The following is a 16,639-nucleotide window of genomic DNA, read 5'->3' on the forward strand; positions in this document are numbered from 1 at the left end:
ATATATATTGTGACAAGGCAAAATTTGATATTAGTTAATACGTATCTGTCATATTCGGCGTGACAAACTTTTATATTTAAGCGTTATGACAGGAGAAGAAAAATATTGGGTTGCCCAGTAAGTTCGTGCCGCTTTATAAGGAAAATTGAAACCCTGTTCTCCTAAATTTTTGGAAATGTTTTTAAATTATATTGGTACGACACTATACCTAAAACGTCTTTTATTTTTGGCTAAAATTTTAAAAATTAGTTTTTATCTCAACCAATGAAATGAAATTATTCACAATATAGAAATTCCTGTGACGTTTGATAATGGTGGAAATCCGAAAATGAATCCACTTCAGCTACAGTCTATTGTAAGCTTTATATCGAAAATCAGAACGAACTTTCCGGACAACCTATAATGTTATTACAAAGTGTCAAATGAATGTAACAGAAGTAGTTTATTCCAAATTGTATCACAAGTATATAGAGATAGAGTTCAATTTTGTCAAATGTACCGATATTTTTGCGCACCTTGACTGCTTCGTTACTTATGACGCTGTGGCTGCTACGATATTTATGAGCATCTTGCATGTACTCATATATTTGACGCTGTGTATGTACCGATGTATTTGAGCAGGGTGAATGTATCTATTATTTTGAGGACTTTTGTTGTACCGATATAATTGATTACTTTTGGTGTACCTATATATTTGCATATCTTGTCTGTGACGATCTATATGACGCTGACTGTACATAATGTTCATATTCATTCCCAATTTTAATTATGTTTATTGATACCTAATAAAGTTATTGAAAATAAATTTTCATTTCTTATATGACCCATATTAATTATTTAGTGAGTCGTTATTTTTTAAGATGGGCAGAAATGAATTTGTGGTTATGACGAAGTCGTAGGAAGATACGCGCGGGGTACAGAATACGTTCTAGAAGGAATTGGAGATGACCCATGACTATGCGTAGTATTTCCTTAGATCTTGGAAATTATAGAGGTGAGTGAGAATTCGTTTAGAAATAAAAGTAATTTGGCCATTGCCTGGATCAATCTGTACTGTTCTGTATACTCTGTGATGTTTTAACAAAAATTAATAATCTATGGTGTTTCTGATTATATTTTGACATTTGAATTCATCAGCGAGTGAAGTATTACATTTTTTGTTTTCTTGAAATAAACAATAATAGGTCGGCAAACGCACAAAACTTTAATCTGGCTTCAAATAATAAATATCAATTGGAAAATATGGAAGTAGATCAATACACTAATGTAGGCAGTGAGTGGTCCTACTCCGGCGAAGGTTCGCGATTGCCACTTATTGACGAATCTTCAGCACTTGGACCACAGGCACCGAAAGACAGGTGAGTAATATCGTTTTTTTTATTGTATGTAGCTCTTTATGAATAAAACACAACATAATTTATTTGTAGAAACGATTTTTTCATCCATAACTGTTACAGAAATGTATCATGTATTTTACTTCCCACGCATTAATAAAATATTTCTCTATATGAAACGTTATGAAAGTTAGAACTTCTAGGAAAGAAATTAATGAAAATTTTGTTGTACTCATTAAATTCTAATAATTATAAAAAAAAATCAAAGTAAAGGAAACAATAGAATCAATTATATCAATGAGTGATCTAAATCAGAACAAAGCCTTCACCATATTTGGTAACAACTACTAAATGTAGCTATGAATCACAGGAGTAGCTAGTTTGATTCTTACTTTCAAATAAATTTATTGTTTCTTGTGGTATTTGCATAAAATAATTATCATTAACAAGATAACATGTCAGTAATACATTTGATATATGGTTTATGAACATTTTTTTCTGATATGAACATACATGTTGTTTACAAATTGGGACTGTATGGCCCTTTCATTACAACTAATGGATGCAAAATACCATATCATTAAAGCAAACATCTTGTACCATTTTATTTAATTTTTAGATTTTTATGTATATTTTATTAAAATAAACAATAGTTTGTGCTATTTCACAGACTAAGAATGCCAAGAACCATTAATTCAATAAATAATTTAAATTTATTTTCATTAACCATTGTTCCACTAGTTTCAAGTAACATTGTGTTTTGTTTTAATAAATTATTAACTTAATACAATTGAAAGGATTCATTTCTTATTCGAAGGCATCCAAGATTATTGTTATTATAGTTGTTAACACCTGTGTTGTGCTATTTGTGGTCAGACCATAGATATTTATTTAATGTATATGTTGGGTATTTATACAATTATCTTCTGTTTCAATCTCATGTTTATAATCAATGTAAAAAGGTAGGAAAACATAAAACTCAGTGTGTTATGGAAAAGTTTTAATTATAATAGTGCTTTTCATGTTGGAAAGAAATTTAAACATGACCAAATACCATAAATGTATGTTTATTTTTCTTGCATGCAATTTTCTGTTATAAAAATGGAATAGTTTTTATAATCTGTTATAGATATTGACAGAACTTTTTTGCTAAAAATTCTAGGTTTTCTGAAAAATTTATATTTACTTTGGGTTTTAATTAACTGTACATAAGGATGGAATGCATAGGAAGTAATTCAACTGCTGGAGTCAATGAGTCTCAACTGTTTTGCTTGAATTTGGATGGCTGCTTGTTTGATTGCCACCTTATAATATAAAAAAAAATATTTTGAATAAGGAACATTGTGTGGTGCAACTTAGTAATTGTTGTTGATGTCATCAGGTTGATTGCTGTGTTGGATCAGGTTGAGATGCGAGTGGAGAGGCTGCGGCGGGACACGGTGCGCATCGAGGAGGAGCGGGACTCATTACTCTCCACATTAGACAGTGTTAAGCACTCGGAACTATTGAGTGATATCTCTGAATGTATGTACATATATTATACATTTTGTTCATAATTGCTATATCTTTGTTGTATAAAAAAGCAGTAGATAAATATCATAATAGAAGGATATTTCAGAGATTTTTTTCCGTACAAAATAGTACTTTTTTTTTATTGTTGGCAAAAAGTAGCCAAATCAGTATACAGTGTAGATATTGAATGTTGGCTATGGTTTTTAGTTTCTTTTTTAATATTATGAATTGTGTAGGTGATAAAGAAGATATAACGAGGTACACGGATCGTATCCTTGCGCGCGCTATGACTGTGGAGGTGGCGGTGAGGACTGATCGTGACCCGCAGCAGGAGGAGGCCCTGCATCAGGTAATAATTAACATTATGCTAGCAAGCTATTATTATATTTGGGGTCTACATTATTTATTTTTAAAGTTACAAATGTAGTTTTGTGTAAGGAGTTTTTTATTTAATGCATATCAAAGGTGTCCATAGGTTTGAAGGTATCTCCAGGATGGATCCATGGATCTCGCTAATAATTGGCTTTGGTGTAGATTATAGTCTGAAAGAACTCATAGGCTACTTATTTCGTTTTTTTTTTCATTCCGCACGAACGGAGTCGCGGGCTACATCTAGTCATCTATATCTATCTATATATATAAAAGAAACTCGTGTTAATTACACTATTTATAACTCAAGAACAGCTTTACCGATATGGTTGAAAATTGGTGAGGAGGTAACTTAGAGCCAGGAGACGGATATAGGATACTATTTATTCTTTACCTTTTTTTTCGAATTTATGCCTTGAAGAGTTGCTTTTTATTTAACTTATCTATATATTAAGTTTTTTTATATATTTGCGCGGACGGAGTCGATGGCGACAGCTAGTTTATAATAAACAGGCTTGTGCTGGTTTAAAACAATCGTAATTAATTCGTTATCAGTCAATCATTGCTTAGTTTTTTTATAATGTAATTTAAAAGGTTTTACAATACAAAGTTACTTGTGTAATTGTTATGATGACGTAATCAATGCTTATGTAGCCTTGTTTATGACTTCTATTCTTTGTCTATACTCTGTTGGGATATTTGAAATTGCTTTTACATGTCTAATAATAATTGGTGACGTCATAATAGTAGATTAACCTTGACCTTTTTAATGAAATAAAGTCTATTACCAAACTGCAATTCGGAGAGTTCTGAGTTTTTTTTTATTTAATTAATTCAAAGTACAGTGGTGTAGCATTCGTTGTGCTATATTTGGCTCGTTCACGTACCGACACGTGTTGCCGGCTCAAAGGTCTGACATCGACTGACGTCCCCTCTCTCCGGCATGTACTTATGGCGTGTACGCTCGAGACAAACAACACTACGTTTATGCATACACTACATCCCTTCCTTTTTTTAATATATTTAATCTTGCTAAGTATAGGTACTTGTATTCTAAAACTATCAATTAATGGAATACAAGTATACATGAAATTCAATATCCTTAGTTTCTCTACACTTCTACATGTATATCCATTTTGTAAGTTTAATAAACTTAGATTCAATAACATTTTTCTATAAATTCACTTAATAATTATTTTCACAACAACTGCATAGATATTTGTTACCATCCTATACTTATCTTCCATGTTTCCATTATTTCTTCCTTCTATTTGCTCCACTTCCTTCCATTTGTTATTTAGAACGCGCCAGTGTCCCTCAATTCTTTTAAAATAAACTTATTTTCGTCTTGAGATTTGTCACGTTAAAATATTCCGAACTTCAATATCGCCATCAATACCTGTCTCTACGGTATGGGAAGCAGGATTTTAATTGACGCTTACTTTGTTATCTTTGTGTAAATTATTAATGTCGAAGCCAAATATCTTGCTAAAAAGATATGTTTAATAATTTACAGTACTTAAAAGTACTTAACAGTTTGAATGTATCCTAGGCGTGATAATTTACGCTAGTAGTAACAATAAAATTTTACTCCCTACTATGAATGTTATGCACTGTAGACACAGTACTAGTTAGTTGGAACACCAAAGGCTGTAACTGGTTGTGTGACCATTTAACTTGTTTACTTTTAAATTTTCAGATATAACTGTGCCCGCGACTTCGCTCGTACGAAATACTAACTTGGATAGCATTTCAATCACTTAGGCTAATCACTTAATATTATTAAGTTTTATACTGAAACATATTAAACCCACAAAATACTTGCACAAACTTCACATATTCCAATACATCAAAATCAGTCCATGACAATGGTCCCAGGCTCCTGTCCATCAATGTACCAAACCTCATCCAAATCGGCCCAGCAGTTCCCGCTTGAAAGAAGGTCAGATAGACAGACAGACAGCCAGATGAAGCCACCCTCGCATCAATAAGAATGTTCTGTCCCTATATTATGGAATAGTCAATGATAATTTTCTTTTTCTAATACATAACCTGAAAATGACTAACTCACTATGTTAACAATTTAATGTTTCTTTTCCTTCAAAGATGTTACATTTTCTATTGAATGAAGGTTTCAAAAGTCAAGACTTGTACCTTTTTTATATTTAATTACCAAATTTGTTTCCCAGCTTATTTGAGATCTTTCAACCCACAACACAGAGTCACTAACGGTATTTAATTTTGTTTAACTTGATGGACAGTATTTAAATGCCACTATAAGTTTTCAATTTATCAGATGTTCAACCTATATGTAACAATGAATTGCTAATGACTACTCTGAACATAGTAAAAGTCTTTTTCAATATAAGCGTAACATAAGTAAACATAAAGAGACAAACTCTTTGTCCCTTCTTTTCACAGGTCAGCAAATGAACTTGTCATTGCCGTTTATTCTCTAATTTTATTTACAATCAAACAGGTAGCTATTTCTGTGTGAAAATAGTTAAGTTATTTGTAGAACTAAGCGATAGCATTTTATTCTACAATCGTTTTTATTCAGCTTATAATAATCCAAATGGAATGCCATTTAAAAGTAAAATTATATGTCAACAAGATCTCTTTGATTTTAAACACACTTTTAGGCGGTGTGTTAAAGTCGTTTTAATAAGTCGATAGTGCGATTTTGGTTCAATATTTCATAAATCGGTATTTCTACTCCCTAAATTGAGTTTAAAACCGTTAAAACTTAATTCAAGTTGACTCACCAATTTTTTGCGGGTTATTGATAACAAAATCCAGCTTCAACATACTATGCGAGAAGTATGATATAGACCCGACTGCGACTAGTGTGTCCTCAGCGAGGAGTTGCCTAAACAGCGACTTTTACAATGATTTCCTCCATGACTTGGTCCAATAATTATGCTATAAATAAAGCTATTTCAGAAAGAAAACATTAACCTTTATTTATTCTATTTTACGGCAACTGTAGCATGTCATTATCAAAGAAAAACACGTTTACGCTCTTATTTTTACCAAATTAGAGCAATAAAATCAATTTCAGATGTATTTTAAATACAGAGTCATCTATCGCCGGAAGCGGAACTACTTATCTGTTTCACAATTATTGAATCGAAATTCGTTTAGTGCACAGTACATCACGAGATTTGAACTTACATATACTCGTAGTTAATAGTATATCTGGAACCTTCACCAATCCAGCATTAGCCACGGATTCGTTAATAAAGCCAATTATGATGACTTTAGTAACTGACAATATCATATTAGAAATTGTATGCGTTATACATTTTGTAAATATTATAACAAAACGTGACTAATAGTCAATCACATTTTATATCATATTGTACTACGTATTTTGTAGTAAGGTGCTTATAACAGGGTTAAAAGAATTACTTCTCAAAAAGACAAAGGAATAGTCACTTACTTGAAAACAATATCGTACAATGTACATAATATAGTCGCCATTGATTTGACTTAAAATTACTTTACTTTTTTACAAAAATCTAAAATGTATTCAGCTAGCTTAGATTTAAATTGATTAAATGAACTTACATTTATAAAGATGACAGTAACAACTTATAAAGCTGTACTCCTTCGTATGTTATACACATATCTCTTTCCACTCACTTTCGGCACAACAATTAACTTGCTCGCCGAGTGCTGCGTTTATAAATCTTAATTTAGTTAACAGTTTGCCTCACAGAGATTTTAGCTTTAAACTTCTTACCACTCGTAATATCAATTTATCGATTAGGGTTTCAATCTTCTTAATTTATGTACTTGACAACTTTTCAGGCTGTAAATGAACTTATCGATTTAACGATTAGATGATCTAACCAATTTAATGGTCAGCTGTGCTGCTTTCATGTCTGTAAGACATGACTGATCTAACCAATTTAATGGTCCGCTATGCAGCTTTCATGTTTGCAAGACATGAATCATCTAACCAATTTAATGGTCAGCCGTAGTGATTTTATACTTGTAACACTTCAATGATCTAACCAATTTAATGGTCAGCCGTGGTTCTTTTATATCTGCAAGACATCAATGATCTAACCAATTTAATGGTCAGCTATGCAGTTTTCATACTTGTAAGACATGAATCATCCAACCAATTTAATGGTCAGCCGTGGTGCTTTTATACCTGTAACAATTCAATGATCTAACCAATTTAATGGTCAGCCGTACTCTGTAGACAAGTGCGAAAGTTCTTCTTCTTCGTCGTTACAGTCTTGTCAGACTGGTGGTGGTCATCAAGTATCAGTGACCCGCTTTACCAGACGCTGCCTTTTTAGTACATTGGGTGGTCCAAGGTATTTTCAGCATTCTTCTCCAGCACCACATCTCGAGCGCGTCTATCTTCTTTTTCTCACTCTCTCGTAGGGTCCACGTTTCGGACGCATAAAGGAATATGGAGAATACAAGCGATCGTACAAGCCGAGTTCTTTTTTCTTTGCATTCTTTGCAATTTTTCCATCGCTGACACTTTATTGGAGGTGACTGTACCTATGCTATTGAAGTTATGTATACACATAAGGTTGACCGAGTTTAACATCGCCGAATGCTATTATCCATCTACACACTATTTGTCAACCATAGGTCGAAGACAGTCTTAAAAATGCATTTGATTATTGTTTTTGGTCGAAATCATGACAATATATGTATATGTCGTGGATATACTACCCTCGTAGTAATGTTTATTTTATCATTGTAAATGTTCGATATTTTCTTTTCTTAATCATTATTCATTTCCTGCTTCATCAATAGACCGGAATTAATTTGTCGCTTGCACATGTATTTCGATGTGACATCGTAGTTTACTTTGTAGTTAACAACTTAGACGGACGAGCACAGCAATGAATCTGTTTTTCTGATAGTCAAATATTGTGATCTTATTTCGATATTCAATTGGTTAAGTTTACATTCCGAACCGTTTTTAAAACATTCACGGCTGGGAACAACTTAAGGCCACGTTTTACAAATAACTATCATATGTAAACAGAGAAGATTGTTGCTATTTTTTGGCAATTCATTACCTACTATTTTTTTTTGTAAGGTAAGGCAAAATAATTTAAACAATACTCTCGTCCATCAATTACTGAAATGTTATTTTTTTTACACACTGGTCTTCTCTTTCCTTTTTTTTTCAAATACAATTTATTTCCGTACTCACGGTTTTATCCTCGTCGCCAATGTAGCATTCGTTGTGCTATATTTGGCTCGTTCACGTACCGACACGTGTTGCCGGCTCAAAGGTCTGACATCGACTGACGTCCCCTCTCTCCGGCATGTACTTATGGCGTGTACGCTCGAGACAAACAACACTACGTTTATGCATACACTACAAGTGGGAAAAACAACTTTTAGTTTTTTAACTTTTGTGTTTGTGTTTAAAATTGCTGCCAATATTTCGTAGATGTGTGAATGTAGTAGAAGCGAGAGAGGTATGTCAGGACTGCACTAAATAGGGGTCCGTGGTCTCTATCTACCCCTCGAGGTTACGGGCGTGAGTTATATCGGTGTTGTTATTATTTCCAAAAACATTTTTTAGATTTGCTAGACGTTGAACACATAATATTATCAAGTTTATAATTGAAAGTATTGCTTCATTTTCGTTCGTTTGAGTACGTTTATTTTTTGTCTAATTAAGCTATCTTGAACATAAGCGGACTGAAGTTTGTTGATTGTATTATATATTTTTAATATTGTAAACAAGTTACGATGAAATATTTTTATTCAATACATAAATATCTGGTTTCAAATAAACCGGATTAATTGATTACCTTTTCAGACTTTTACATCCTCATTTCACTTATCTTGTAGTTTCTTCAATTTTATATTGAATTTTACTAAACTAAAGAATGTGTTAAGTTATGAAAATAAACATTTTTAAGTGGAGATTATTATCTAACTTGAGAATTAACATCTGAGTAACACTTGTACGGGTCATTCAACTTTTATTCTTCGTCTTGTATAACTTCGACTTGTCAAATTTCGTGGCCTTTGTCGTATAAATTTAATAACAACAAATAGGAAAGATAATTAAGCTATCTCTTTTACATTCATTTTCTGCTTAGCCATCGTCCGCGACTTTGCACGGTTTTAAAAGTACTTAATTAGTAGCGTAGGTGTTCTTCCACTATGTTCCATATCTATTCTAAATTTCAGCGTCCATCCAGCCGTTTTGGAGATACCTTATAACATCCATCCATCCATCATAAGTAAAATATACAATTCAATAGATAATCTTATTATTATTGAACACTGCCGAAACATTGCCAAAACATATCTTTTTTTTTTTTCAAAAATAATTCAATAAAAAGTTTGAGAAAACTTACGAACAGATTATATTATTTGTATGTCATTTATATACAGCTCTTATGTCTTATTTTAATCATAAACACTAAAATCTTTTCACCTAAAGTTATGTAAATTGCAGACTTCGCGGCATTGATTTTTTAAAAGTTGGCAACCTTGCACAAAGTCGTCCATTGCCCCGGCACACCGCTGCAGGGACGTTCTTAACTATATCTCTTATTAAAATTCAAATTAATTATATCTCTCTAACACTGTTTTATGTTTTATTAATATTTTAAATTCTTCGCTTTTATAATCAAAATTAATTTTTACGTGGTCTTTGTCACATTCAGTCATTTCTAAGACACGTTGGATTGTTTTAAAGGATTAACTGCAATCTAGAATCTTTAAATAGTTACTAATGAAGTATTTAATATTGGAAGATTTTTTTCTTTTATTTTTTTTTATAAAATATTAGCAGATTTTTGTAAATTTACTAATATTTCTTTTTACCATCCCAACTAAGCTCTAGGCTTGTGCTAGGATATGGTTTACGACAATAGTCGAATAGCGGGATTCGAAACCCCGATCTCGTGGTCGGGAATCTGCACCCTTAACCATTAGGCTATTGGCGCTTAAATTAATCCATTAATTGAGAGTACGATTAAAACTTTTAAATAGAATATGTTACTCCTAAATTAATGCTTCTTATGGTAGAACATTGAAAACGGTTGTGTAGTGTAAAACTTTATCCATGTAACAAGCATAAAAACCTCCCACGGTACTTGTATGATCGATATCGTCTAGTCGAGGTCAACTCGTAATGTGTAAATTATTATTATACTTTTTTACTCTAAGTATATTATAAATAACAACAATGAATTATTTTACTCGCTATTAATATCGAGTAGAGATCTGAATGCTTCAGGTTCGATCTTCGCCATGTACCAACGTGTTTTTCGAGTTACGTATGTACTGTTAGGAAGAATATCCGACACTGTGTCGGTGTACTGGCGCAACACTAGCCTTGAGGATAGAGGAATGCTTTATGCATACTCCGCGCCCCAGGGGTGACGCGGTAGCTATACCCACTAAACCTCTCTGTTCCTCCAACGCATCGGGACGGGGCCACGGGCACGCTTTCGCTCTCGTCCGCGACCGACATTTTTGTCCCCTCACTAATCATTCTGACAGTGGACTTTGTAACGAAAGCGCGTCATTCGTTCCAAAGGATTCTAACTAATGATGTCTAAAAGTACCTAAACTTTCTTATGGTAAAGGAAAACATCGTGATGGAACTAGAAGATTTCAGCGCTGAAATTCAAAGATATGTAAAGTCAAACAACCCGTACTAAGCGTGGTTGTCTATGACCTGATCACTACTCGAACATAATATAATTGACGATGAGAGGTCTGAATCATACAGTGGTTTCAAGATGCAATCCAGTCACGAACATATAGTACACAGTTATTTATATGTTCACACAAGTACCATAATAGCCAATTAATTCTTATTAGGTCATGCAATGTCAAACGAAATGTTATAAAGGAATTTATAAAAGGTATTTAAGTATATGGCTTCGTACACGCCAACTACGACGTCCGTTAAGGAAAACTGCATTCAATACCTTTATATACAACGATAATGGTCTGCTTCATTCAATTAGTTAGGTGTAAAGCATCAAATATCATTTGCATATATACGCACGTGTAGAGACACGCTTTATCTTTTGTTGTTACGTTTGAACGTTTTCATGGGTCTTGTTTTTAATTCGTAATGTAAATGAATGGGTTACTTGTAATGTCATGAGTGTATTCTGCAATGGACAATTTGGGTAAAGATTAATTATTTCTTGTTTTTAAATAAACTCTTATCTTTTAAAAAAAGTGTTCAAAGATTATGTGTTCTTTTGTACACGGTTTGTACACCTTTGGATTTTGATACCTGAAATTCTCTGTATAAAACATTTCGTCATACCTATTATATCATTTTGGTTTCGGAAACCCACGGTTAATGAACATATTAGTACTTTGGTTGTTTTTGTTTTTCGTTATCGATAATATTATCGCGATAAGATTACAGTTTAATTTTTGACGTAAACGGAAATGAAAGTAAATGAAATTATGTCGTAATGTAAGCTAGAACAAACTCTGAAGAATCTAGAATTATTATGATTCAGTTCTATAAAACATAGAGGCTAAAAACTAGTTCAAGGTGTATGGAGATTAGTTGTCTGATACAGCTGTTAATATTAATACTTTGAATTGTATTTACGTCTACAATATACGATACGTTATTTGTAATGACATGTTTTAAAGGAACGTACCCATACTACGTGACCTATTTTTTAGTTTTCTCTAAGTTTTTTTTTTAAAGACTGCATACATACTTAAATTACAAGTGAATTATGAAAAAGAACAACTAATGACTACGTGACAAAAACGTGAGCCACCCCATGCTGTGACTGACCGTAGTATTTTAAAGACTCCGCTCCCCCCCTAAACGGGTCACGTAGTATGGATACGCTCCCTAACCAGGTTTTTTATATGCCTACGTTGTTTTAGCGTTATCAAAAATATTTAGTTATAGCTGTTTGTCGTTATTTTGTGGTGGAAGCAAAAATTTTTGATAGCATTCATGTACGACTTCGAATATTCTTTTGCTGAGATGTAAAAGTCCCTACATTACTTACTACTTATCTACTAATATTATGAATGCAATTGTTGGATGGATGGATGTTTGTTAGTATATATCTCTAGAAATCTAGGTCTATGGATCTCGTTAAAATTTGGCATAGATGTAGAATATAGTCTAGAAGAACATATAGGCTACTAATTAAGTTATTTTTAATTCCGCGCCGACAGAATCGCGGACTACAGCTAGTGTAAGACGACAGACTTCTAACAATATTTTCAAAAATCCCTTGTTACCTTTTGCCATAGTTGCGATTAGTTCTAAATTCGACGTATAACGTTCCAGGTGAACCTGTACATCGACCAGCTGGTGATGTCAGTCCACGAGGACGCGGTGATAGCGCACACGCGTTGCCAGACGTACATGAACGCGTGCACCTCGCAGCCAGACCCCGCCTCCGGCACCGACAAGAACTTTGAGTCCGCCATCCTCGGCTGCACACTTGATGACCAGAAGCGCGTCAAGAAACGTCTTCAGGGACTCCTCGATTACTTCGCGAAGCTCAATGTTACCACGTGTTCGTGAATTAATACGCCTATATCACTGAGCGCATGCTATGCGTGTGTTTGGACTTAGTCTGTGGCTTAGTGCGTGGCTTTACGTGTATTGCGTGCGTGGCTTGCGTACAAACACGTACAAATTCCGTATGTAAATGTTGCTACGTGTTTATCATTATTTATTTTTTTATTATTTTCCTAAAGATCGTACCTTTCTGTGTTGTAGTTTGTCTATGGTGATTTCATATCGGTGGTGTTATAACTTTGATTTTAATTGCAATGTAAGTTTTGGAAATTTTTCAATATTGAAAAATTATCAATCTTATAAAAAAGGATGTTTTGTGAAATTCGTAAAGGTAAGGCCATAATTTATTTTATAACTATTTTGGTCTTTTTAAAAGACCCAAAAAAATGGACTTTAATCCAATTTCTATGTTAAAATTACATTCTCAATTTCAAATGGTACAGCATCTTATGTAGTACTTTGTCTAATATAACTTTGTATGTTTGTATTTGCTTCTTGTAGCAAATGATATGTATATATCCATTTAATTTTATGAATTATAAATTTCTTATAAAATTATCATTTGAGATAAACACAAAGAGCTGAACCCTCTATAAATGATTGTCGAAATGTTAAAAATTTTACTTAATTTACCAAAATAACTATCATCGTAATTATTCATTTTTATTTAGTATTTAAAAAAGTGTAACTTTTAAATAATTCCTTAATATATAGTTAGAATGAAAAAATAATTATAATCATTTATCAGACAGACAGACAGTTTGTCTGTAAATTGTATTAAATATTTATCAAACGAAATATTTGTCTTAAAATATCTTAAATTATTCAAACTTTCGTGAGACATTATACTAAACTGATATATAAACACGGCTAAACACTCACGTATATTCGTCCGGCGACGGCAACGACTAGTTTCGAGCTCATCGGGGGCCCTTCATCAGAATGAGTGGTAATGATACTGTGGAAACTTGAACAACAACACCACCGACGCTTTGGTATCAGCTCGCGCCCCACGCCCCCTCAAGACGCGCCCTAAGAGCGCAGGCGCGCAGTGAGCTGAGGGCCGCGTCCGCGAAATAATACCAGTGCCACTCATCCTGATGAAGGGCCCCCTGATGGGTTTGAAACTAGTCGGTGCCGCCACCGGACGAATATACGTGAGTGTTTAGCCGTGTTTATATATCAGTCTTCTACATTATCTTTGAAATAAGATATGTTTTAAGACATGTTTTATGAATGAAAACTCATTGAAAGAGTATAGATACTTTGTGATGCTTTTAAAATGCTCAATTGAAATAACATTGATTGAATAGTATTATAATGTGGCAATTTGTTTTGAAAAATGTCTACATTTAAAATTAGTCATAAATATATTGATTATTTTGCATAAATTGGATCGTAAAAATAACCTTAAAATTGTACGTTATTCGCATTTTCTTTCTATTCTTTATCACAATTGAATTAAAAATTTTAGCGTAACTTTTGTTTTTATATATTCAAATGCGAGAAAAGTGATAAGTTTATATTGATCTATTTACTTCTGATTTTTGTAAGTAAATATAAACATAAGATACGAAGCATCTCATATTATTGGCTGTATATCGCTTTAGCACGCGTCAGTACGCGAGTCAGTTTAAAATAACACTCTAACTGCCACACTCAGTCACTGAGTGGCCACTGAGTCCTTTAGTGTTGGTTAAATAAGGTAAATGTACACTAAGGGTCTCTTGTCACCGATTACCGACTGTGCGTACGGCAGAAAGTTTTGTTATGTATACCTGCTACTTAATACCAAATTATATTTTTAATTGTTATTCTAATTTGACAATTTTTTTTAATAAATTTTCTATATTTAAACTTAACATTGTGTTTTATTCATGTTAAAGCTGGCTTATGATATTTCTTTTTAAATGGCTTGCTTTAAATAAAAAAAAAACTTGTGGAAAAAATAATTTATTGTAAATATTTAATTACAAATTATTTACAAATATTCGACGTGTCTCGTAAGTTTATAGTAACTTATAAACGCGTTGACTTTTTAGAAAATTAACAAATATCTATTTTAATATATAAACTAACTAAAATTTAAAAAAATAATTAAGTTTTATCAGAGATATACTGTCTTTTTCATACTGACAAAGTTTAAAACTGATTCAACAAGTTAAGGAACAATATTAGTTTTGTGATAAAAACAATATAATGCATTAAAGATAATAATAATTGTCTACAATAAGAACAGGAGGGAATGCATTCGCTTCAAAGCGATTCCATAGCGAACTCCTAAATTGTATGGTACTGACGCGCGACAATCACGTGACATATCGAAAGTTCGACACATTTTTGAAGTTCGTTATGGAATCGCTTCGAAGCGATAATCACTCTGATATTCTTAACAAAGCCAAAGTTTTAGTTCGATATTTATAGTAGCCAGTTAGTCTGTGCTTTTTTAACGTATAACTAAAATCTAAAAGGTAAGTTCCATTGCACGTTGTATATTTATACATTAACGGCTAAGTTTATCTTATATGTACACAATAAGTACATAAGCCACCTCTTACATCGATTAGTGACCAATTTATTACTAACCTATCAGAATACATTTAAAATAAATATTTTTTTTTGATTTTGATGTATCATAAATATAGAAAATAATAATTTAAGAATTCCGTGTCACAGTCCTCGTGTAAATCGTAATGGCATTGAATGTGTTAAAACTTTTTTTTTTGTCATTTAAAATTTTTCCAGACAGTATCATTACAGAAAAATTATAAAAAACAGTTACTGGCCGTATAGAATGATTTAAAAAGTTACTCTAATTTCAATGCATCCTTTTTATTTGCTTTTTTACACAATATATTTAATGTCATAAAATACATTATAGATTTAAAAAGAAACTATCAAGTTCCTGAATTGAACGAAACATAATATAAATATATTGCCCATTTGTAATAGACAAATGGAATAAAAAGAAACACGCTGTATCTTTAGAGAGCTAAATTAGAGTATTCTGCAGGCGCTCTTGAGGACGTTTCTCTTCTTGCCGGGGCGGTGTTTGGCGGGCCGCAGCAAGATCGTGCCGTTGCTATTATGATTTGTGAAACTACCTGCAAACATATAACAAACATGACATTAATATTGAAATATATATTTACGTAATAAATATTTAAAATGACATTTATCTATCTTTGACAGATAGGAGTCATTGACCCGCACGTACAGTTGGTTTCAAAGACCAAAATCTGTATAAACCATATCGTCATTCCTGACATAATTTTTGACGAAACAGAGATTATAACGGAGAATTACGTCTCGGAAACCCACGGTTAGTTGTACACTTAATACGAAATTGTTTACCAATAACTGGAGTTGTGTTGACGCTGGGCGCGTCGTCGTCAGCGCGCATGTCGGCGAGGCAGCGTGCGGCGAGTGCGCGGAACACGGCGCCTACGTTCACGTCCTCTTTGACAGAGGCGCGCATCAGCCGGCAGCCCAGAGCGCGAGCCACTAACTCCGCCTCGTCACTGACGACGTAACACATATATTGATAATGAATACTAACAAAGAAATGTATCTTAAGTTTTAAAATTCGGGGAAAGATATCAAAGTTAACTTCTTCGATCAGTCATCTGGAGACACAACAATGCACACAAAACGATTATGCAAGTCCTTCGTTCGAATAAATGAGCGCGTATCCGAATTCGCCAAAATAGCGTAGTGACAACTGGCAATAAACATCAGCAATTGCAGATGCATTGCCTATTTTTAATACTCGTACAGAAAAAAATATTTTTCATTTCTTACCATTTCTTTCTCTTTGAAATCCACTTCCTTCAGGAAAAAGGAGGGAATAATTAGGCCACCGGAACGTATAATCAGACGAAATGCGGAATTA

At 33.1% G+C, this 16,639-nt stretch overlaps 2 protein-coding genes across 3 annotated transcripts in view; one reads left to right on the plus strand and one right to left on the minus strand.

Moving 5' to 3' along the window:
• The first annotated feature begins 1,130 nt into the window (after nucleotides 1–1,130).
• LOC106114245 (BAG family molecular chaperone regulator 2) lies at nucleotides 1,131–13,416 on the plus strand. The gene is made up of 4 exons (XM_013307367.1): nucleotides 1,131–1,358; nucleotides 2,716–2,858; nucleotides 3,083–3,195; nucleotides 12,511–13,416. Exons 1-4 carry the CDS (start codon nucleotides 1,243–1,245, stop codon nucleotides 12,748–12,750), a joined length of 612 nt encoding a protein of 203 aa, XP_013162821.1. The 5' UTR covers nucleotides 1,131–1,242; the 3' UTR covers nucleotides 12,751–13,416.
• A 2,160-nt stretch (nucleotides 13,417–15,576) lies between these two features.
• The window catches only part of LOC106114349 (RAS oncogene family member Rab23), an 18,333-nt gene continuing 17,270 nt past the window's right edge, over nucleotides 15,577–16,639 (minus strand). For both annotated transcript variants that reach the window (XM_013307515.1, XM_013307516.1), the window contains exons 5-6: nucleotides 16,102–16,268; nucleotides 15,577–15,851 (exon numbers count right to left, since the gene is read on the minus strand). In XM_013307515.1, the coding sequence (XP_013162969.1) occupies nucleotides 15,745–15,851; nucleotides 16,102–16,268 (274 nt within the window). In that variant the 3' untranslated portion in view covers nucleotides 15,577–15,744. The remainder of the gene's footprint in view (nucleotides 15,852–16,101; nucleotides 16,269–16,639) is intronic.

This window comes from Papilio xuthus, unplaced genomic scaffold (assembly GCF_000836235.2).
Source record: "Papilio xuthus unplaced genomic scaffold, Pxut_1.1 DF828142.1, whole genome shotgun sequence".
NCBI classification, from domain to species: Eukaryota; Metazoa; Arthropoda; class Insecta; order Lepidoptera; family Papilionidae; genus Papilio; species Papilio xuthus.

Excerpts from the sequence above, each read along its gene's own strand:
- LOC106114245 (XM_013307367.1), top strand. The coding sequence starts at position 1,243 with ATGGAAGTAGATCAATACACTAATGTAGGCAGTGAGTGGTCCTACTCC. Across the intron at positions 2,859-3,082 it reads ATTGAGTGATATCTCTGAAT|GTGATAAAGAAGATATAACG; the intron begins GTATGTACATAT and ends TGAATTGTGTAG. Across the intron at positions 3,196-12,510 it reads AGGAGGAGGCCCTGCATCAG|GTGAACCTGTACATCGACCA; the intron begins GTAATAATTAAC and ends ATAACGTTCCAG.